Below are 21,461 nucleotides of genomic sequence, written 5' to 3'. Positions count from 1 at the left end.
ACTACATCTATGCGAACAAGCTTTCACCAAACGTCTTATTGCCCCTAAATCCCAAACAGCATCCCCTGAACCGTACGGGACACATTTCCCCAAAGTTTGTACATGCCGCCAGAACTTAGACAGCCGCCCCCCGTGGGGTCAAAAACACCCTAACCACTGCTTCCCCAAGCAGACATGCAAAGATATAGCCACTTAAAGAAAGAGTGCTGAGCCTCAACAGCGGACTACCAGACGTCATCATAAGTCAACCCTCTTGCTTTCTTACCAGTGCCTCTCTCCAACCTTCTGTTGTATCGAACAAATCTGCGGAGGCCCCCAATTGTCTTCCATGACATTCCACCCCGGTATCTGGGAGCTTTAGGCTTGATTTAGGTAGATACCTACTAATCCGAACAATCAGCTGTAAACTTTCTTTCGATTTCGCACGAACTGTCGTTGGGAGATCGCAGGCGTTGCTAGTATTCACCCGACCACACCAACGGGCTCCGGCTTAACGCCAAGCATTAACTCGCAAATCGCGCATCCTACACTTTCTGAAATGTGGCTTTAGTGCAAGATAAAAAGAGTAATGCGGCATCTAGGAAGGCTGAATTTCCAATAGTGACTTTGCAGGAACTGCAGTCACTGCATGCAAGGGCCGACCGGCAAGCCCGATCCCAGGATTCTACACCGGAATGCCTGGAGCGTACACCTTTGCCTTTTCCATCTCGGTCGTTTAATATATTCTTTGTATTTCAGCGATTTTAGCGGTGTGTTGAGGGTTTCACGCTGGCCCTTGCCGCCGTAACCACCAGGGCCTTTTTTCAGCCTGGAATCGACGGCATACTGTCGATTCCTCTTACTTGCTGTCGTCCGAGGCTCTGGGTTCAGGGCTTCCATTTCTCTTTGTGTCTCTAGATCTCCATGCGGTGGTGTGCACAAGCTGTTCGCCTTGCAAGTTAGAGCTCATGCTGAGTCATTTCGGCAAGCATGGCGTTGCTTTATGAAGTGTCCGAAGGCTCACTACCCAGCGAAACCGATACAGTTCAAACGAGCACATGGTCACCCCTGCAAGATTTTGACACGGATCTATTGGAATCTTCCCTCTCGAGTGACGGGGAATTTGCCAGCGATGTACGCCCTACACATCCGTTCCGTCTTCCACGCTTTCTGAATTTCTCTTCGCGAAGGGTCCCTGTTGAGCATGAAAGCATGATATGGAGGCGATCTGAAGCGAATTTGCTTTCGCTTCGGCTTTTGTGCAAGAGCTTGGTGATCACGCTCGCAATCTTGCTAACTATCATAGGCCTCCAGACCACTGGAAAGCGAATCTACAAAGACGAGCATCGAGTTCAACTGCATGAGCTGAAGGTGCAGACGCAGGCAGTGCACACAACCCTACATCCGACAGAGGAGGCTCCTGTAACACCCGAACCGCCCTCAGATGTTGCACAAAAGGGATCCCGTGCGGGCCCTATCCACACAGTGAGCTATCGGCACGTGTTGGAGGCGATGGAGATGCACCATTCTTGTTTAGAGGCTATTTTGGGGCGTTTTCAATATCTTTGCGGCGTAGGCAGATGTGTGGTCTGTGCTTGACGTTCAGGCTCTGCCCCCACGTGGAGATAGGTCCAATTTGATACAGTTGACAATGGATAGGATGGTATCGCGCCTCGTGAAGGAGTCAGAGGCAAAAGAAGATGATGCCGTTCTAGAAGTTGCCCCTTCAAAAGCTTTGGAAGACTTGCGTGACTACAGAGACGCAGCATCGGAGAAGGAGCTAGCGGGATGGGTGTTGGATTCACACCAGTATCAGGAGGGTGAGCTGATCTTGACTCCTAAGCAACAATGCAGGGCCGGAACGGCGATCCGTATCCTTTTGGCTCAGAGCAAAGATGAAAAGGAGCAAGAGGAGCAGATTTTTTCTGTCACGGGCTTCGACTCGGCTGCAGTGGACATGGCGGGAACTGCTGTCTTGGCAACGGCAAGGGGAGACACCACGAGGGCGGTGGCAGCGGCTGCCGCGGAGGCTACTGTCACAAAATTTAGGTGGATTCGAATTCTTGGAGTGACGAACGTCTCCGTGACATTGGAGGTTGAACCTCTGGAGCAGGAAGGGAAGAAGACAGTCACGGAGAAGCATCTTGCCATGTCCATCCTCATACAGTCGCAACAAGAGCGTGAACGCCGAAGGAGACCAGCGAGCTCGGCACGCGCCGATGTGGTATCCAGAACTACAACGCCGAAAACTTGGGTTGAGCGCAATGTCATCAAAAACACTGTTATTCATGAAGCTGACGAAGAAGACGGGGAGAGGCCCGAGGCAACCAGACGGAAGGGTGAAGGACTGGATACGCAACAGGCGACGCCACAGGGGGAGGAGGATAGCAGTTCGGTCTTAAAGGGTGTGAGGCCGAATATCCACGCACAAGGAAAAGATTGGAAAGTGGGAGCGATGCAGCCCGAAAACGTGACTGCTGGCGTGCTGTACCAACAGTGGAGCAAGAAAGCCAGCACCGGCAAAAAGAGCTCTGAGAGCCACGCGGCTGTGGGAACAAGAGGCATTGGCGAACAGGCAAAGGGTGAGGCTGCATTGGAGAGACCGGCATCGCGTAGGGGTTACTCTCGGCAAATAGCAGTTATTGAGAAGCCTGAAAGTCCAGACGACAAAACAGATGCCAGTAAAGGCCTCACGGGCCCCGAAGCCGAGGACTTAGTGAGAACCAGTGGAACTGATGAAGTGACTTCATTATTTGAGGACACACATGGGGAAGTAGGGCATGGAGGTCTCGAAGATGTCGCGGGTTCTAGACGATCGGGAAGGAAGGGAAAGCTTGAGGGCACAGGGACGGCAATGGGGAGGCAATCGTCTCTCGATACAGCGTATGAACTTCCAAAGGCAGAGCGGAGCAAGAGATTGTATACTGAGGGGCGTCTACTGGCTGCCTTGCAGCTGAGGGGCGAGTCGGGACAGGAAACCTTAGAGAGGACGGGATTGTTGATTCCCATGTACGGTGCCAGGCTGCAGCACCCTGGAGACGGGGATATTAGCGGGACAGAGAGCATCGTTTTCGACAGAAGAATCTTTTTCTCATCAATGATGAACTCGGATCTCGGAGAACTGATGACGCGGGCGAAGCAGATGGGGAGGCCCCTGTCACAGTCTGTGATCCTCCATGTCATTAAGCGGACCATGTTGGCTGTGGGAGCGCTTCACGAAAGCTCCTGTCTCCATAACAATTTGCAGCTTGAAAGCATCACGATCTCTGCTCAGGGGTTGTCATATTTGTCAGACTTTAGGGCCGCTACTATCATGGGGGAGACCAGTGATCCACCTGACTTCTCGTTGCTAGCGCCTGAACAGCTCGATGATGTCCAGCAAGGAAGCGCGCCTACACACACGCGCGAGACCGATTCTTGGCAGCTCGGCAGCGTCGCGTTCCTGGCCCTCACGGGGGAGCCCCCATTCACTCCGGAGCAGCAGCAACTTTTCACCTCTGTTTTCCCAAAAAGGAACTTGCCCGCCTCCGACAAGCCTGGTGGTACGAAAAATGTTTCAAGAAGCTTTGAGCGTAAGGCTACCTCCTATAACATCCCAAAGTATCCAGTGGAGTTCATGAACGCGTACAAGTCACCATATGAGATTCTCAAGTCTCACAATGTCCCAGATCTGTGGGCGACCCTCGTCAGCTGCCTCTTGCAGCCAGATCCCACCATTAGGCCAACTGTGCGACAAGTTATCAACGCATTTCCAAAGCTACTTTCACTTTCCAACCAAGAAAAGGAGCTAAATGAATAGACCTTGTGGAATTCATAGATGCCGTTTCCTATGGCCTTCATCAAGGGAACACTGATACAGTGACGGCCCCAGATGAGGCCTCCTCGGCGGTTGCGCATAATCTCGTCTTTTCTGTCGCATATAAGGCTGTTGAGGAAGTGCCTGGGCAAGGGCCTCAAAAAGGAGACAAAGCCTGGGCCCCTAAGGCCTCAAAACCCGAACCCTTGTTGCTTCAAGGAACACACGGAGAATGCCAAGCGGACTGCTGTCTTCAGCCGCAAAAGGCTCACGACAAGGAGATTTTGGACGGACAATTTTTTTAAACATCTTTCGACCGGGTTTTGCAGCAGCTTCATTGTGTGTGTGTAAATTACTTCTGGACGGCTACCTCGGGCGCCAATTATCCAAAGGATAGGCATCAGGAACCCATCGAGATCCTATGTGTGTTCCTTAGATGAGTCCCCCGTCCTTGAAGGATCTCCGTATTTTGTTACTATTGTTCTCAGAGCTCCCAACAGGGAGAACAGCGGAACGTCAGGGAACCCGAAGCAGTACGCAGGACAGCCCAAATGCAACAGGGGAAGCTGTCCTTATGGTCGGACAATCTCATTTTTCTTGGAATGCCCAATACCCGAATTGCCGTAGCGGCGCATGCAGGTATACCAGCTGCTGTCTCAGGCAGCAGGGTTGCGCCTTTTAGCATCATCAGGCCGCTCAGTGGCTTCCCTTGACCGCTCCGGGAGCTCTGCATAGATTTATGGCATAGTGGATCAGGATCTGTCCAGCTTTGATGGACAATAGCATGCTTGGCAGGCCGAGGGGGCCGGAACAAGCGACAAGGCGCTGTCACAGTCCCAACAATTCCCAGGAGGATTTTAGAAGCCCAGGAGTCTCCATCGGGTAGGTCTGCCCATTTCGGATACTGTTTCTTTTTCGGGGTTGACGAGGCTTTCAAAACAGTGTGCTTGTAGTAGTCCCCAGCTGGAATGTTGCATTTTTGACTTTTGATTGACAAATAATTCCACGGACTCTGTGAATTCTACGTATTCCTGGGAGATAAGGGAGATTCCAGATGGTGCGAGCGGCAGAGACGCGGGTGTTCTCGCAGAGTAGCCATGAGGCCCAACTCAGACGGCCCCCAAAGATATGTCCTCCAGGGGTCCATCGCAGTTCAGGGAGCGGAGACTCCTTGGCATGCAGTGGCTCTATAGGTCTCTCGTAAGCGTGGACAGTGTTTTGGTGGATAGTCGGGGGTCCAGAGAAGGAGCAGAGTCCGGGTTACTGGCGCTAAAGGCCTCCATATTCGGCTGTGTGAGGCCATATTTGGGACAGTTGTCCAAACAGTTCTTCATGTCAAGGTGTAAAATAGCTCAATGTTTTAATGGGCTGAGGTTGGAAAGGAAAATGCTTCCCTGGGGGCGCCCAACAAATTCATGAAAGAACGGCGGGGTGCATCCAATCCCCCGAGCGGGCCGTAAGGGGCTTCCTTTTAAGCAGAAGCACCCCCATTCGGGACATACATCTGTTTGTCGCCGTAAAGCTTAATTGTAAGCTCGCAACCTTCGACTTCCGTGGGCAGAGAAAGGGGGTGGGCAGCAGAGACTGCAACTAGGAAAAAGGGAGCCGAGTCAAAGAATGAGCATTAGCAGAAAAGGGTGATAGAGAGGCATTGGAGCAGCAACAGGAAATGGATAGAGGGGCGAAAAGGATGAGGCTCAGGCAAGCAAGGGGTCGAGGGGGACACCGATCCAAATGCACAGGCAGAAGAGCAGAGAGAAAGAAGAGGCAGGCAGACACGGGAGGAGCGGCACACAACCAAGCGAGGCCGCGAAACTGGTGGTACGAGGAGGCGGCTTCGGAGGCAGCCTGATGTAGCGTGGGTAGTTAAGTGCAAACTTAACGCCTTGCATTTGCCTCTTGCAGTGTAATGCAATCGTGGCGGCACACTCTCCCTCTATAGCTACAGCTTATCCCTTAAATCATCTTTGAGACACAGGTGGGTCGAGCTAAAGTAGGATGAACACTTCGTGGAAAGCGCAAAACACTAAAGAAATCGGGGGGTCGGGACAGAGGCACTGCCGTCGATTACCTAGTGCTCAAAAGCAAAATCAAATGCGTCTCAAAGCATTTTGTGGGAAAACCAGAACTGGACGGCTCGCCGATGCTCCATGAGCCCTTCTGCACGATATTTTGATGCACGCACGCGAAGCAACAAGGCACTCCTCTTCGCAGCAGAGAGGGGCTTTGAACATGCCTCTAGACACTTTAGTGCCTGGTCGGACCCTCGATGAATGCATTTCAGCCAATCGAGAAACAAGCCGTGCAGTCTAAGCTCTTCAAGTGCATGAAAAGAGGCCCCATGAGGTCGATAGGGGATCTCCGCTCAAGTACTTGTCAGTATTTTGTTTCTGAGAGATCCGAGAGCTGCGAGCAGATCTTCTGCGGTTTGCTGCACATGGTCGAGGACAGCATTCCTGCTATCGGGGAGGTGTCTGACGGTTTTGGGTATGTCAGCAGCAATAACTTCTTGGGTGGTTTGATATTCTTTGGACACGAACTCTAGGACCAGCTGAGGATCTAGGGCTCCCTTTCCTTCCGCCACCTGTCGGGCCCTGCCCTCTACCAACTGCAGTTTCTTTTGTATGAAGGCCCTAAAACCCTCACATTCTGCAGAGAAATCTCGTAAATGTGTTTCTAGCACCCCCAGCAGTTCTTCCTGTTTGGCTGCTAGCTGCTTTTTGATCTGCTGGCTCGTGAGGGAGAGAAGCTGTTTATCCTCTTGGAGGGCTGCCGACCACTCGGTCCGTTTGTCTTGAAGAAAGGACCTAGCATTCTCGGTGTCTCCTTCTGCTCTATCTAGGCTGGGGTTTAGCTCACCCTCTATCTTCGATACGGCCTCTTGCCATGCTCCATCGACGGCCACTACGTTGTGCCTCTGGTGTTGGCCAGACACCACGCATTCAGCACAGATACAGCGCCCCCCGCAGCTCCTGCAGTAGAACCTGACAGGCTCAGTGGGATGCTCCTCGCAAGGCAGAGATGAGACTGTGCACTGCCGCTGTTGCTGCGCTGGAGAAACGTGCGTATACGCTATCTGACTCGGATCCAATGCTTCTCCGAGCCCTCCAGTGGGTTCACGAGCATCAGCTTCACCAGCAGCTAGAGCCGTGGATTCGAAGCTTGAGAGACACTCGGCCAAAGAGAGGAAGGGCTCCGCGTCTTCCAGGCGCTTAATGTGATCCATTGAACGCAATTTGCAACGAGAGGGATTGGTCAGGGGGAGGACTCTAGAGACACCGCGGGAAGACAAAAGAGAAAATCGGTGGCGAGACACTCGAGAGGAGGGGGAGCTAGCACGTCCTGCTTGTACACGCAACAAACAGACGCAAAGCTCCACTCCACAACCCCTAAACGACAACGCCCATACCCAATACACGATGTAGAAGGAGTGGGACTAAACGGAGGCAGCCTCAGAAGAGCGGGAGAGATAGTCAGAACGGCTGAAACAAAGAAATATACAAGAAGCGATAGTCATGTATTCGGCCATGGGGGTTCTTAATCTAGAAATTGGTCTTCGTCTTGCTCACCTTGCGGCGCATGCGCTTCTACAGCACAAGCCCTACAGAAAGCCCTAACACAATCTCTGCAGTACACTGAGGCCGACTTTTCTTCACATGAAGAACACAGAAGAGGCCACTCTATGTGAGAAGCATCCAGATAAGGTGGCGTCAAGAGGTCTCGCGGGCTGACGGAGCCTCTCTGTGCTACTGCCGCCAACGTAGACGCAGTCGGTGAGGCCCAACGGGGCACCTCATCACGAGACACACGAGTTACTTCCTTATCTTGAGTCACCTCCTGTGTGTCTGCTGGCTCCGGCGCTTCTGATGCTGCCCATTCTGCGTTTGCGTCTATGGCATTTCCTCTCTCTCTAGGGTGTATCCTCTTAGGGCGGGCCCTAATGAGAGTAGCCGCTGCCTTAGAGGACAACAGAGTATTAGTGTTACATAAGGGACAAATAATAATGCCTAGACCTGCAGCTGGATCCGTTGCCGCCTGATGCTGTAGCTCCCGAGATCCACATGGCAGACATAGCAGATGGCTGCATTGCAGCAGGAGTAAATCTGCTGCCCCGTGGCTGCAGCAGCAGCAAGCCACGTTGTCTATACCAAGCTGCACAGGAATCTTTTCTTCAGCGTCAGAGGCGGGAGCGACCTCTGAAAGCTCTCCGTCCTCACCCTCTGCCGGGGGCTGAAGAGAAGGCGAGTTGGAACGCCCGGGTGGCTTCTCAAGCCGACCCTTAGGCTTCTGTAGGTGTTTAACGTCAACATCATTTTGGATGGCCTGCTTAGAAGGATCTTTGGGGGCTCCTGCTGCTGCCATTGCAGCGTGAAAGGCCTTGACTCTCGTCTGGGGGGGCCTCTCAACTGCAAAGGGCGAAAGGCGGCGAGACTCCATGGTAGACGCCTTAAGATTTGTGGGTATATGAGTGGCATGCGATTCGATAAAAGAGATTAAATGAACAAAATGGCACGGGAAGAACGGTTTGGGTCTGGACTACATGCCAGTTGGCAGCGAAGGCGCAGGAGTCGGCTACATCAACTAAAGGGCAGAAGAGGAAAATAGGGCCGAAGACCCCATCCTTCACTGCAAAACATTATTTTAATTGAAAACACAAGCAGAATTCAATGTTTGCTAGGTGTATAGCACGGCGCTAGGGAGTGAACCAGCGGCCTCCGACCAGTCGGACAGGGGCGCTTCATCAGATACTACGGTTTGGGGTGTAAACGCTCCAAACGTCATAAACCCTAAAGTCTACGCACTTTTAGTAAATTCAGGAGGATTGTACGACGATGTAGATTCCTCGAGGACATCAGGTTCATGCCTTGCGATTCAGCGTGCTGTACTCCACAGCATACTTGCCAAAAGGAAGACAAAGGACGTCAACTGCCGGCAAAATTGAACAATATACGACACAGGTAGCCTTGTGCAGCCACACATTGGGCACAGAGAGGCAGATGAAGCAAAACAGATAAAGACGTAAGCACAGGTGTAGGGATATCCCAGAAGGCAGCCACACACACTGCATTGCAGCCAATATTACAGAGCGAAGCCGCCAAAACAAACCTTTAATATTTTGATTCTTGAAAGGGAATCGTAGCTGCCTGTGTAAAACCTTTGGACACACCTAAGTATTGTACATTTGTTCCCACCCCGCATACGGACGGCACCACTCTCCAGGCGCCTTTTTGCATCTGTTGCAAGCTTCTGCGTTTTGCTCTCTTTCCTTTTGCCTGAGCTCATTCCTAGTACCTCTGTGCCTATTTAGCCGCGCGTCTTCCTTTCGACTGTTTCCTTTACCACCTACATCTCCGTAGTCTTTCCTTTTTCTTTCACTTTCCACTGGCTCCATTTTGCCTCCTCCGCAGTACCCTGCTCTTTCAACTGTATTCATCAATGCGCTTCTATGAAATATTTGTCAATAGACCCTTGCAAGCCTTTCTATTTCGATAAGGCGTTTGCTCATCATCGCAGCACACCCGCCCCTTCACCCCTCCCAGCCATACAGGTAACCCTACCGCGCGTTGGCCCTGGGTTGCCCGGAAAAAGCTGAAGCTGTTTTACTCCGAGCCCCGGACTTCGTGTGTCTGATGTGCATGAGCACGTAGCACCATCGAGCGCATCAACGCTGGAGGGGGTGAATTACACACTAAGGCACTTTCTAACACACAATTTTTTTGATAACGAGTAAGTTATAGTGTACTTGTTTTAGATATTCATCTGTATTTGCTTGCAGAGCTTAGCTGGTCGGATAAGTACATCACAATTCAATGTTGTCTGCCTTTGCGTTACGGCGTGCCACCCTATGCAACCAACTCTGAAAAATGCTTGCAGCGCATGAAGTTTGAAGATGTCCATACGCCCCAGCTGTCTGTCTTCCGTTCTCCCCTTACGCCAAAACGCTGAGGGGTAAGAGCAGTGACAGAGAGCTCCTTTGGGAAGGCGCTCAGTATCTTTGAAAAGGGGTTGGGTCCAGAAGTGTATTCCTACGGACACCCTAGGAGAGCATTACAAGTGCCTACTCTATTCCCATGATATCGATTTTTTCGCACACTCGCATTGGAGGCGCTACGATGGTCTTAAAAACCGAGGGTCTGTACAGTCAGTGGTTCGTCCCGTTTAAGCCAATGCCCGCCCTTTTCCTAAACCCATGTGGGCGACCAAGTGCGAGGCGCTCTCACTTCTTTGCTTCAAGATAATTGTATCTTTAAAATGCAAATAACCGAACAATAAACAGCGGTGGCTCCTAATTTTTGTACCCTTGCCCGTCCACTGCTTCATATGCTAGTGCTGCACCACTCCCGCAGCGAATCCTACGGCAACTGCTACTGCCATCGGGGCTGTCTCTGCTGCCGCTGTAGCAATGTGTGCTGCTGCAACAAATTTTACTGTTCACGCTGGTTCTTTCTGCAGTTGCTACTGCTTCGGCCGCTGCTGCAGCCTGCTTGCTACACAAGCCGGTGAAGCAAACGCTACGTGTGCACACCCAATGCATTTGCTGCCTCTCAGTAGTTGACAGAGACCAGAAGGGCAGGGGCGAGACCCATGTGTAAGAAGGCGAAGGGGTGCAAGCGAAACGGGCTGGAAACCCAAGGAGTGTCCTGTGGCCATCAAAGAACGCCTGAGGCCCCTTACAGCTTGGACACCCTAGTGAGTAATGGATTCCTGCGGCCACCCCCCGCTTCCCTTGATAAAAAGCTTTCAATAATAAAAGAAACCCTCATTAAGACCGACTAGGGAGTCCTCTGATGGGGCAAGCTCGTCTGACGGGGCGCTTTCTTCAAGGTCGCGTCACTCCCTTCGGATAAACCCGCACACAGGGTTTCTTTGGGTAGAAACGAGCGCACGATAGGTGCATTTTTAATGGCTCTAGAAGATCAAACACGCGCTGCCTAAGTTGCATAAACACAGCTGGCTTCGATGACACAGGCACAGGGGTAAAACGAGCAGAGGCATATACACATGGTGCGAAAAAGACGAGGAGGCAAAACAAGAAAAACTCGACCCCAATGCAGACGTAGGCGATCCAGCGAGAATGGAGCTGAAAGTAGTAAACAAAAAAAGCGCTGTCGGAAAAGTCCTCAATGATACATCCAGCATAACAGCAATCTACAAAGAGAAAAGCATACAGGAAGCAACGCCGATGCAACGCCTACAAAGAAAAGCCAGCAAGATTCAGAGAGCGCGAGAATAAGTGATCTGCACGCGCTGGTTAAACGTCAGAACGAAAGAAGAGGTTCTGACGTCGCCTCTCGTCTCCCCCTTCTGCCCTCTAGATGTCTTGTCTCCTTCCTGCTTTTGTCCATACCGCCGACGCCTTCCTTTCCGCCTCCCCAGTTCCCTCTAAGAATCGCACTTCACCGCGATCTCCGAGCAAGTTGAAACTCGCGCTGCTGGTGCTTCAGAGGCCTCAGCTGCTCGGCGTTCTGGTGGTACGTGCGCTGCAGAGAAGGCCTGATTTAAACTGCTACCTTGACTCTATGAATGGCCTTCTTTCGGGATTGAAGCTATCTCGTTGCATGCTGCAGCGCCCCTCCCCCCTCCACCGTGCCTCTCTCTGTCTCCGTCTCCGTGCCTGCCCCTCTGTTTCCCTCCCGCGGGTACCACCCTTCGGTTGCCTCGCTAATGTTTCTTTGCCGCATGCCATCCTACGCATGCTTCTTCTCGGCCTGGCTCGCGTCAGTTTGCTCCTTCTCGACTGCCTGATCCTTCGTAGGACCTAGCCAGTAGCTTCCCAGCTCCTCCGGTTCCTTTAACATGGGCTTGTGTGGCGGTTGAACTCTGCCGCCCCTCGGACAAATGCGCTTCACCCTGCTGTACGGGGAGACTTTGGGGTTGCAGATGAACTCTATGACGCAGCCAAGCCAGGATTTGTGATGAGGAAGATCATAAAACTCCGAAGCGATTTTCCTTATCGTTGGCAATCGGTAGCCAGGGACTCTCGGGAAGTCGTGGTGCTCTATGTGATACCCAGCACAAAAGGTAATAAGATTCTCGGGCCCGTATGAGCTCCATGTCTCTTGAAGACCTTGCCCTCTAGGAAACTGGTAGTGCTCCGCGATGAGATGGCCGTTCAAGGGATGAATAGACATGGAGAAGAAGGTGCCGAGGACCAAATAGAGGAGCGCCTTAGGACCCCAGTAAAGGTAGACGTACATATCCCACAGCAGTATGGCGGCCCAGTTGAAGGCCTCCATTGGCACTATGGGCTTGGGATTCCGAATCATGGGGCGAAGGGAATACGTGAATGGCAGGAGCAACACAAACACCAGCTTTCCCAGCCAAGACCGGAACAACTTTGCTTCCAGCCTAGACGGGATATCTGGGTCAAGTTTGTCGGTTCCCATATAGACATGGTGGTCTAAATGGTAACGTAGGAACCCCATACCTGCGGGAACCCCCATAGAAAGGTTCGAGAAGACGACGTAGAGCTCGTGAAGCATCCTCCCGGGAAAGAGGGCACAGTGTGACGCTTCGTGCATCGAGAGGAACAGCACATGATTCAGGGTTCCACTGATGCAATACGTCAAGAAGATGACCCAAGGCCATGACAATTGCCACTGAGAAATCTTGTAGCAGAAGAATATATTCAACAAAGTGACGGCGATCGCATACGCGCCCGCATACAGATCGTACCCGTTGAGGGCCTCTATCTCCGGATATTTCGCCAATATCTGCCGGCGGCGCCGCGGGTGTGAAATACCCTGAGCTGTCCAATGAAAATCGTCGGTCTCAAAGTGATACCCCATTTCCCCTTCCGCTGATGCCTCCCGTGCTGCCGATGACCCTCCCAACGCTGCTGATCCTCCTGCACGCGTAGCGCTGGAAGCCAATTTTAATAAGCGATGAGAGGGTCCTTGCTCTGTGGAGTTAGAGGCACTGCAGCGTAACGAGTTACAAGGGGACCCCGGGGGGCAAGCCCTACAGAGGCCCTGGGAGGCCTCTTCTTCTGTCTGAAGAACCACCATGACACACGGATGCCCAAAAGATATCAGAAAAGAAGAGTAAGCAAGGCCAGAAAAATCGAAGGCAAAAGGATGAGCCGAGAGAAGAAAAAAATCCGAATTTGCCACTGCAAAGGAGGGCTGTTGCTAGTGTAGCGGCTGCTGCTGCAGTAGTCCGCCTGAGTGCTCTCTCCCTTGTGCGCACTTAATGGCTAGCTCAAATCCTTTTAGTCCATTTACACCCCATATAGCAGTGTAATCCCGCTTTGGTACTCGCTGGGACTGTTTAGCCCTCAATCTTCTGTGTGTCTAGCTCCTTGCTCTGTAGGGGCATTTAGGGATTCAGTGGACGACGTGAATGGTACAATCTTTGCCTTGCTACTGAGCTAAGCACACGGTGATTCATTTTGTCTCTGCGAGGCAGATATCCTTCAGAATGGGGGGAAATCCCGGTGGCCTGGGAGGGAGGCTAATTCCAAAACAAAGCACGACCAGTACACTTAAACTATGAATTCCAGCAACACGACCGCCGAAGGAGGGCTTCCTTCCTTCCTCACAGCTTGACGCTCTCCTTCAGCTCTGCATGTGGCCATGAACTGCAACCGCGTAACAGCCACGCGCACTTGAGCCGGTCCCTGAATATTTGATGAGAGTGCCCTACCCTGTTTTAGCTCCCTTTTTGTCTGTTCCAAGATGCTGAGGACTATTGTGATACTGTATTTACATCAGGCGTAGTGTTAATGTACCAGTAATACGGGAACACCACTCAGGTTTTGCACTGTAAATCGTTAATCAACGAAGATCTATTTTCCGCGGCGCACTATCTTATGCCTTTTGGACCACCCATGCGTAATGCGCACAAGGGAAGTCTTTTCGACTTCGTCAGGACCCAATGGGGCATAGTTGTAGCGCTCCATCTATGTTCTGCGTAACGAGACACCTGAATACGGATTCAATGCAGACTTGGTGCAAAATTATTGGGGGTCATTGTAAAAAGCACGCGTCTCTTTCTGCTACGCCCCTCGAAGTTCCCGCAAGGGGGAGAGGGGCAGGTAGGGTATGCGTAGCTGCATCCTCAAAGCACTCTAAGCATTTATCGGTGGCTACACATAGCTTCAAGAGCACACGCACAAGGCATTTCGTTACGTTATGTCGAGCTACTGTAGGGGACCCACCTGCACATGGACGTTTGTTTACCACACTAGTCATAAATAACTAAGAATTGGTGAGGAATTCCTTGTTTGTTTTCTCTATTAATATGCCATTCCTCTAGTAGCGTACACCAAGATACTACATATGCCTTGTGCCTGTGCTGTAGAAGCTATGTGTAACCAGTGGCGAATGCTTGGAGCGCTTAAAGGGTGCAGGCACGCACACCCTACCTGTCGATTTCCTCTCTTGTGCGAACTCCTACGGGCGACAGCATAAGAAGGCGGGAGATCTTTTGAGAAACTCTCAGCAACTTCCTACAACGCTTGTATTGTGCCTTGAGTTAAGCGTCTCCCTTCGGAGATCTTAGATGGAGGGTTACAGCTACTAGTACGCTGCTGTGAATACGAGATACGAACAGACAGAACACTTATGCATTCCCTTACTATTTCTTATGTAATATGTGAATACTGCGGCAGAAGATTTTTTGGTGTAGCTTATCCGGTTGTATGTTGCATCTAGACCTGTCTGCGTACCTATGTATATATATAGGCATAAGTATAAAGTGCAAAACGTCGAAACTCAGGGACTTGGCCAGACAGGGTACTTGGCTTCTTGTTTAACTAGATTGAAAGGCAAAAATAACTCGCATTTCTCAATTCTCGTGGCTCTTCTTTCTCTGTCTTTGCTAACTCTACACTTGTGTGGAAAAATTCACGAGGAACGGCCAGTGATTGTGCTCTTATTTGTAAATGGCGGACTGCATCGAGCCTGAGCACCGTCTGACTGCGAGGAACACCTCTAACGTGTTTATCGATTTAGAAACTAAGATACTTCCCTCCCAGGCTGTCTCGCTTTGTGCCAGCCACTTATTCACTTAGATAAACAATATGTCTTGCTTGATTCATTTGCTTGTCTGGGTACGAAATGCTAGGTATTCTTATGGGCGGGTGTCTCTATGCGTGCATATGCATGTATCCATGTACGTTGTATCTGTGTGGCATTCTAATGAGTGAGCTTGATCGAAGCTCTATGAGTGCACGAACGCAGTACCCTCGCCGTAATTGTTCTTCACTATGATACCTTCATCTCTCTTTGTGTTCAAAAAAGCTTTGGGTCTTCTTTGCACGGAATTTCCATGTCCTGTGCGTGAGATTTAGAAAGAAAGGTTCGGAAGTGCATGCCTTGGCTACCTAGTCTATCCGTTTTCGTTTGCGAGTGCATCTTCCCTCTTATCGACCATTGCCCAATAAAAGAGTCCTCTCATTCTTGCCTACTCTCTGATCAGCTTTCAGGAAGTTCATTAAATATTCCATCTTTAAATACCTAAGCAGTATATATTCAGTGGGCATTGCAAGGTTACTATTCGCTGTACTTTGTAGCATATGCCACTTTACTATTGCGTTGGGTGGCCTTTCTTGCAGACTTCCTATGGCAGATTGCTTCTGATCAAGGATGTCGAGTGAATGGTTAGGGCAATACGACTTCGGGCTCGGAGTCTCGATTGAATACAGCTTTCTACGTTAAACGAAGTAAAATAAGAAGTGAAGGAATTGTTTAAGAAAAATCAATTCCAAAAGCTTATTTTCTGCTTGTGGCAATGTTTTGCTGCATTTGGTGATCTTGTGGCAGGTACTCTTTTGTTCTGTCGGGGAGTGCTTACGGTACTGCTGCTGCAGATGCTGTCTCTTAGGTCTGAACGCATCCGCTACCATTTACCTGCATGAGCCCCACCTCTTTTGGGCCTTTGAGGTCTCCGAAGATAGCATGTGACTGCTTTTAGTGCAACCGCTGTAGTGAAACAGCATCCTTATTCGGCGTCTTCGAGGAGGTAAAGAAGAAGCTCATAAAGGCTTGCGACCACCCTTGGGTCTTGTGCTTTAACTTCTAGTTTTGCAGTTGCTCCAGAGACTGAGGGGCCCTTCCAGAACCTGACGATGCAGTTACAGTCTGATTCCATGTCGCCTATTGCTGCGAGCTCTCCTGCAGCAATCAGAGCACTGTCTGCCAGGCGGTGTTTTATGCCTTTAATGAGACATAATTTCCCGCCCAGGGAGACAATCTCCTCCAGGAAGGAGGGTCCACAGGAAGAGACCGATGGCGACAGCCGGACTGATGTCAACCTGGTATGCAACGAAGTGTCGTACCACAGCTGCAGGGCTGCAGCAGGCGACAAAGACAAGGGTTTGACGAACTGAGACAGAACAACAGGAAGAGCGAACACACTCCTGTCCTCTCGTCCGTCCGGCAACCCCACCTCCAGCACCACCTCGGGAACGACCAAAAATGGCTTCAAGACTGTCACCACAACAGTCTGGATCACTCTGGGGGGCCCCCTGGGGCCGCCCCCTGGGGCCCTCACAATGGGGGACACGGAGCACTGCAGGGCCTCATTCTCGAGATTTCGGATGCTGCTTCTCACGCAGTGGAATCCAGTGGTGGCTCCCACGCTTACTGGACTCTGCGGAAGCCCCTCACAGCCCCCCCGGGTGTCACCCAGAGGGGCCATCTTACAGATGATGCTCAGTTCAACTGAGGCGTGCAAGGTCCTGTTGATCGGTACGCTGGCTGTCCCGATGACACAGGAGACAGAGAGAACATCATTTTCGAAGAGCAGTCCTTGCTGCCGCAAACACAGCACCCTGAAACGCCCTGATGCCGAGTCTGCAGGACACGGATAGACGTCACGCACCCTCTCCGTGGGAGAACCAACTCCGCACGGCAGGAACGTCTCCCCCATGAGGAACCCTCCCGTGGGGGCCCCAAGAGAGCCCTTGCTGTACGGCGCATCTGCAGAACGGGAACGCTGAGGAGCTCCTTCTCGAGAACTCCAGGGGCTGCTGAGGCCTCTTGGGCGTGGTGGTAGGGTCTCTGTCTTGACTGGAGGCCTTAAGGCAACAGCAGTGCCTTCAGCTGTCTCCAAGGGACACCCTGCCAAGATCGGGGGCCTCCGTGGATCATAGGGGAAGCAAGGAGGCTGACGGGAGACCCCTGACATGTAGCGCACAATAGCTGGCGCTCAGAGTGTAACATGGAGGTTAAAAAAGCACCGGGAGGGGAAGGTACGCAGCGCAAAAACTGAAGAGCCACTGCTTGCCACTAGAATTCAGAATTTGAGATCTAAAGATCACCTTACCTTTTGGTGGGTCTGTGTTGGCCGCAATGTCCACCACAGAAGAGACAAAAGGGGGTCCCCCAGACACCGCTCTGAGGGCTTTGGCGGCTGCGTCATCGAAGCAGGCTCTTGCTAGTTGGGGTTCCGAGTTATTGCATTGGGTCTCTACTAAAACCTGCATACAGACCTCACGCAGCCTCCAAGGCCTGCATCCTTGCATTATACGGAGCCACTTGTCTTTCAACTCTGCAAGTGTCTCTCTCAGCTAGTACCTAAAGCTTTGCATCCCGACTCCGCCCCCCCTGACCCTGCCTAGTGCCTCACTGCTCTCCCTTGCGGCGGCAGCACGGCATTAAGCTCTTTCTTCTCCTCGAACAGTTTGGGCTGCACAGGGGTGACTGGATGCTTGTAGTAGAAGCGTGCTCCCTCGTGCATCCTAATGGTCTCCGGCGCTACTTTGCTCCTGTCTCCTAACTCGATGGGGGGTGCCTCATAAACCACAGTCCACCCCTCAGTCTCTTCATGTGCCGCGAATGGGCTTCCAGGGGCCCCCAAAGAGGCATCTGCCGCCGTCGGCGTTGAGGGGCGAGAAAGATCTGGGACGCGGGTGCATTCATAGATGCGGAGGAGGAGATACATTGGCTGGTTGCAAGTGTCCGCTATGATTTCCTTGAGCCTTTCCGTGTTGATGTTCTCCAGGCTTTGTAAAGTGTAATCCACTAGACTGTACCTCAGATGCTGCACTTCTGTTGCACTGGTCCTCAAGGAGAGGCAAGGCAGCATCTCTGCTAAGGCGCGTGCCTGCAGGCGCACATGATGTGTGTCTCTGCTGGTGCAGCAAAGGGTTTCAGTATCTCTGCTGCTGATCAGCACCTTCTCGAACTGGGGTGTGTGGGCAGCCACCTGCCTATACACCTGGGCCCTATAGGCCTCTCCTTTTCTGCTGTCTCTCCTACCGAAACGTGCTCTCTCCACCAAGCACACCCGGTGCTGCCCGTTTGCATGGCTCTCGGTAGGGGCGGGCAACCACTGCTCTCCTAAGAAGATAAACTTGGGCGCAAATGAATGCGCAGGAATGACGACTGTGTGCCTATCAAGCTTTATTATTGGCTGCGGCTCGACGATCTGCTCCTCCTCTATAACCATTGTGGGAGGGCCAGGAGGCCCTCCCGCACCACACGGGGAGCATGAGGAACCATAGGGGCCCTCACGGTGTGGACTGTTACGTCGGGAACAACACGGAGCACGTCCTTCCCCTTCCGCTTGTAGGGCAGGCGGAGGCAGCAGCATGTTGGGTTGACGCACCACAGTGCGCTCGGTAATCTTTAGGGGCCCTTCAGGCACTTCCACAACGGGAGGTGCAGGATCAGGCCCAGGTGCTCGGTGAGGTACTGCCTCATGCTCTAAGATGACCGGGGGAAACGCCGCTCCCTGAGGCTCCACTGCTATTGTCGTCGCTACGCCTACTGTGCTCGGTGCTGCTGCTGCTGTTAAAGGAGGCTGCAGCAGCATGTGTTGCTCCTGTACTAAAGGTTTGGCGCGAATGGCCTCCGTGACCACGTGCTGCGGCAGCACCAGCATTAGTAGCAGCACCCACGATGAACAGTGGAATACAGTTCTAGCAATAAGTGGGGTAGAAGCCAGGAAAGGAGGCATAGAAGCATCTAAAGGGCAATCCCAGGGGGCGGCCTAAGGAGCAGTGCATTGGGGCCCTGCAGCGGCAGTGGCCAAATAGGAGGCTACCTGTGTGCTGGGATGTATCTCTTCATCAACAAGAACGACGGAATGGTGACTCAGCTCGCGAGGAGGTCCTGGAGGAAGGTGCAAATGCTGTTTTTTCAATAATTTCTGCCGCTTTCGCTCTTCCTTGTGCCTGTTTTTTTCAGCAGTTCTGTCCTCTTTGTCAATTTTCCGCCGGAGTTTCTTCTGGGCCTTCCTCACCTTCTTTTCATCCTTCTTTGCCTGCCGCATCAGTCGCTTCTGCCTCTTCTTCTCCTCTCTGTATACCTTCCGATCTGTCCTACTCATGCAAGCCCCCTTGGAAGGATATGCTGGTGACGGAGGACCCCAAAAATGACATGGGGTCTTTTGGAACAAAGGAAGACTCCCGGCTTGAGCAGAAAAGGCGGCATCTTTTACCTTAGGAAGCTGCATGGGGGGGAGCTTTTCAGAGACCATGGGGCCGCATGCAGAGGCGCGCTCTGTTCTCGCACCACCGTAGGGTCTTTGGATCCGTCTCTCTCCTGCTGAGCCAAGAGGAGAGCTTGACGAAAGGCTGTCCCCCTGCGGAGCATCTTGAGCAGCCTCCTGCAGTATCCGGTGGGGTTGCCTCTGGGCTGAGGGAGAACTGGGAGCGGGGGCCCCGTGATGTGGAGTTTGTAGAAACATGCGGGAGTGGGGAGGAGGGTGGTAGGTAAAGGGGGGGGCACCGATAAAGACGTCTTCCTCCTGAAGAGATTTGTAGCGACGACACCCGGCAAAACCAGGAAAGCCCCCACGCGCGCGGGGGGCTGTAGAAAAGGGGAGGACCACATCTGTAACAAGCGGTAGAGGAACAGCAATGCGAGTGCGGGAAAGAATAAGGAAGGAGGAAGCGAGAAGGCAGCACAAGTAGGCTCTACAGGCAGCAGGGAAATAGCTAGTCGCACAGAAATACGAAGGGGGGCATTGGAAAACACGATTGCAGTAGCGGCAAATGAGACAAGCGTGTCTGTAGGGAGGCAGTAGGGGACAGAGATCGTGAGCTTTCTCTCAAGCAGACTGCTGCAACTGGGGAGAGAGACTTCGAAGGCTCCCATGCGTAGGGAAAAACGTAACTGAGTTCCGCCAGCCTACGGCTGAAGCGGAGTGAATGATGATCTTATTCCTATCCTATGAAGCTAGAACCTTTCTAAAAGCCTACATGAAGGAAGGAATGCCTATGTCATGGTTCGTGAGGAGTTGTCTGTTAACGGTACCTAGGTCTGGGTAGGTGTCTTGAGTTCTATCTGGGTATAGGTCGCCATGCACGAGCCAGAGTTCCGCAAGGAGGGCTGGTGGATTTGTTGTCACTTTTGGTTTGTGCTTTAGAGCTTGCTGCAAAGCGGTGGATGTGGCTTCTGTTGCAGTGAGATGCATCTGAAGCTCTTTTAGGCAATCACGCAAAGTCCCTTGGCACTCTAAACCGCCACCCTTCAATCTACTGAGAAGCAACTGCTTCTCTTCTTCGTAGTCCTCCAAGGACTGTTGTGCCCGCTGGTATTCTGTGCGCACAATCTCCACTTCTCTTAGGCCCCTCTTGACGTCACGGTCGGCTTTCCGCTTTCTCAGCAAACTGACGACGCACAGGACGACCAGCGAGAGCAAAGCCAGGAGAGCTACCCCCCAACCAATAAGCATAAAAAGAGTGAGATTGTCCATTGCCAGGAACCACTAGCAGCAAGCCTTTTTCTGGAAGTCATGAGGCAGGAAGCCCGCACAGGTCCTACACAAACCGTGATAGAGCCAGAGACGACGTTAGCCTTTCTCTCTAGAGACTAGATTCTACTCTAAGGCCTATGCTCCCTGCTTAGAAGGGCCGGAGAAAAGACGGGAGCTTGCGTTGGTAAACCACGGAAGATAAGGTCAGTGAGCCTTTAACCCCCCGAGCCGTAAGGATATTTGGAGATGCACACCGGTACACCGGCTTCTGAGGAGACAGCCCCCTTGAATGTAGCAAGGATTTCAGAGCTGAATACATTTGCACGCCATAGGGGAAGCGGGAAATGGAGGTAGCGGCAGCAGCATCACTCTCGGGGTCACCAGATCCGAAGGCTCATGGCTGAAGCTCCCAATCCCACTCCCTGGATCCTAAACCGTAGATCCCAAACCCTCCGTTCGGAGCTCTAGTCTATGTGAATGCTGAAAGCGTGTGCAAACCAATATTTTTTGCATGCATCGAGACAGCAGCGGCAGCAGCAGGGCCCCGCGACGAGGTCACCTTCCCTTCCCGCTTCCCTAAACGAAAGGCCCTACCTCTGCCCTGAAGCCTCGAACTTTCTACTGCACCCCTTAATGACGCTCGTAACAAGCTGCACACTCGAAATCCTGGAACGCTAGAGCATAAGCCCCCATCTGAACCAGCGGGCAGCGTCAGGCCCCAGCATCTGGTGTTGCACCCCGTAGACATCGTGGCGACCCTTAAGGAGATCGCCCCCTAAGCCATGTTCCCTAATGCGCATCTTTCGGAGTACGTGTAAAGCCGTAGGAGCACCATTCCAAGAGCATAAGCCAAGAAAAGGTCGTAACGGGGAATTCCGCGCAGGACTCCTCTGGCCCCCCGCCTCCTCAAGTCTGGCCAAACGGGGCCCTGTGCTCTACATGTTGCATGCGTATGCCTATAGCCTCAGCCAAAACACCACCTTGCACCACTAACGCGAAGCTCCCCAAATGCTAAATGCAGGATGGCATGGGAACTCCA

At 52.2% G+C, this 21,461-nt stretch overlaps 4 protein-coding genes across 4 annotated transcripts; 1 reads left to right on the top strand and 3 right to left on the bottom strand.

Annotated features, from left to right (window-relative positions):
• Window positions 1-1,630: 1,630 nt before the first annotated feature.
• On the top strand, window positions 1,631-3,778 carry LOC34620553. The gene has a single exon (XM_026334917.1). The coding sequence runs from the start codon at window positions 1,631-1,633 to the stop codon at window positions 3,776-3,778; it is 2,148 nt and encodes a 715-aa protein (XP_026190702.1).
• Window positions 3,779-6,140: 2,362 nt separating this feature from the next.
• LOC34620555 lies at window positions 6,141-8,212 on the bottom strand. The gene is made up of 3 exons (XM_026334916.1): window positions 7,970-8,212; window positions 7,345-7,927; window positions 6,141-7,117 (listed from the first exon to the last, which is right to left on the bottom strand). The coding sequence occupies exons 1-3, from the start codon at window positions 8,210-8,212 to the stop codon at window positions 6,141-6,143; spliced, it is 1,803 nt and encodes a 600-aa protein (XP_026190701.1).
• A 3,251-nt stretch (window positions 8,213-11,463) lies between these two features.
• On the bottom strand, window positions 11,464-12,783 carry LOC34620556 (sphingolipid delta(4)-desaturase DES1). Its single transcript, XM_022733803.2, has one exon. The coding sequence runs from the start codon at window positions 12,781-12,783 to the stop codon at window positions 11,464-11,466; it is 1,320 nt and encodes a 439-aa protein (XP_022587296.1).
• Window positions 12,784-15,718: 2,935 nt separating this feature from the next.
• Window positions 15,719-20,422, bottom strand: LOC34620557. Its single transcript, XM_026334925.1, has 4 exons — window positions 20,368-20,422; window positions 17,348-18,171; window positions 17,045-17,198; window positions 15,719-16,899 (listed from the first exon to the last, which is right to left on the bottom strand). The coding sequence occupies exons 1-4, from the start codon at window positions 20,420-20,422 to the stop codon at window positions 15,719-15,721; spliced, it is 2,214 nt and encodes a 737-aa protein (XP_026190710.1).
• Between the last annotated feature and the right edge of the window lie 1,039 nt (window positions 20,423-21,461).

Source organism: Cyclospora cayetanensis, unplaced genomic scaffold (assembly GCF_002999335.1).
Source record: "Cyclospora cayetanensis isolate NF1_C8 unplaced genomic scaffold, CcayRef3 CcayRef3_contig_53, whole genome shotgun sequence".
Taxonomy (NCBI): Eukaryota; Apicomplexa; class Conoidasida; order Eucoccidiorida; family Eimeriidae; genus Cyclospora; species Cyclospora cayetanensis.
This window is presented reverse-complemented; position numbering and strand designations above follow the sequence as displayed.

What these genes read in the sequence shown, in the direction of transcription:
- LOC34620553 (XM_026334917.1), top strand. Translation starts at nt 1,631, where the DNA reads ATGGATAGGATGGTATCGCGCCTCGTGAAGGAGTCAGAGGCAAAAGAA.
- LOC34620557 (XM_026334925.1), bottom strand. Translation starts at nt 20,422, where the DNA reads ATGGACAATCTCACTCTTTTTATGCTTATTGGTTGGGGGGTAGCTCTC. An exon ending in GGGGGTAGCTCTCCTGGCTT is followed by an intron (nt 18,172 to 20,367) that starts TGCTCTCGCTGG and finishes CTGGCCCTCCCA; the next exon opens with CAATGGTTATAGAGGAGGAG. An exon ending in TGCCGCCGCAAGGGAGAGCA is followed by an intron (nt 17,199 to 17,347) that starts GTGAGGCACTAG and finishes GTCTGTATGCAG; the next exon opens with GTTTTAGTAGAGACCCAATG.
- LOC34620556 (XM_022733803.2), bottom strand. Translation starts at nt 12,783, where the DNA reads ATGGTGGTTCTTCAGACAGAAGAAGAGGCCTCCCAGGGCCTCTGTAGG.
- LOC34620555 (XM_026334916.1), bottom strand. Translation starts at nt 8,212, where the DNA reads ATGGAGTCTCGCCGCCTTTCGCCCTTTGCAGTTGAGAGGCCCCCCCAG. An exon ending in AGGACGGAGAGCTTTCAGAG is followed by an intron (nt 7,928 to 7,969) that starts GTCGCTCCCGCC and finishes ATTCCTGTGCAG; the next exon opens with CTTGGTATAGACAACGTGGC. An exon ending in AGAAGCGCATGCGCCGCAAG is followed by an intron (nt 7,118 to 7,344) that starts GTGAGCAAGACG and finishes GTGTACAAGCAG; the next exon opens with GACGTGCTAGCTCCCCCTCC.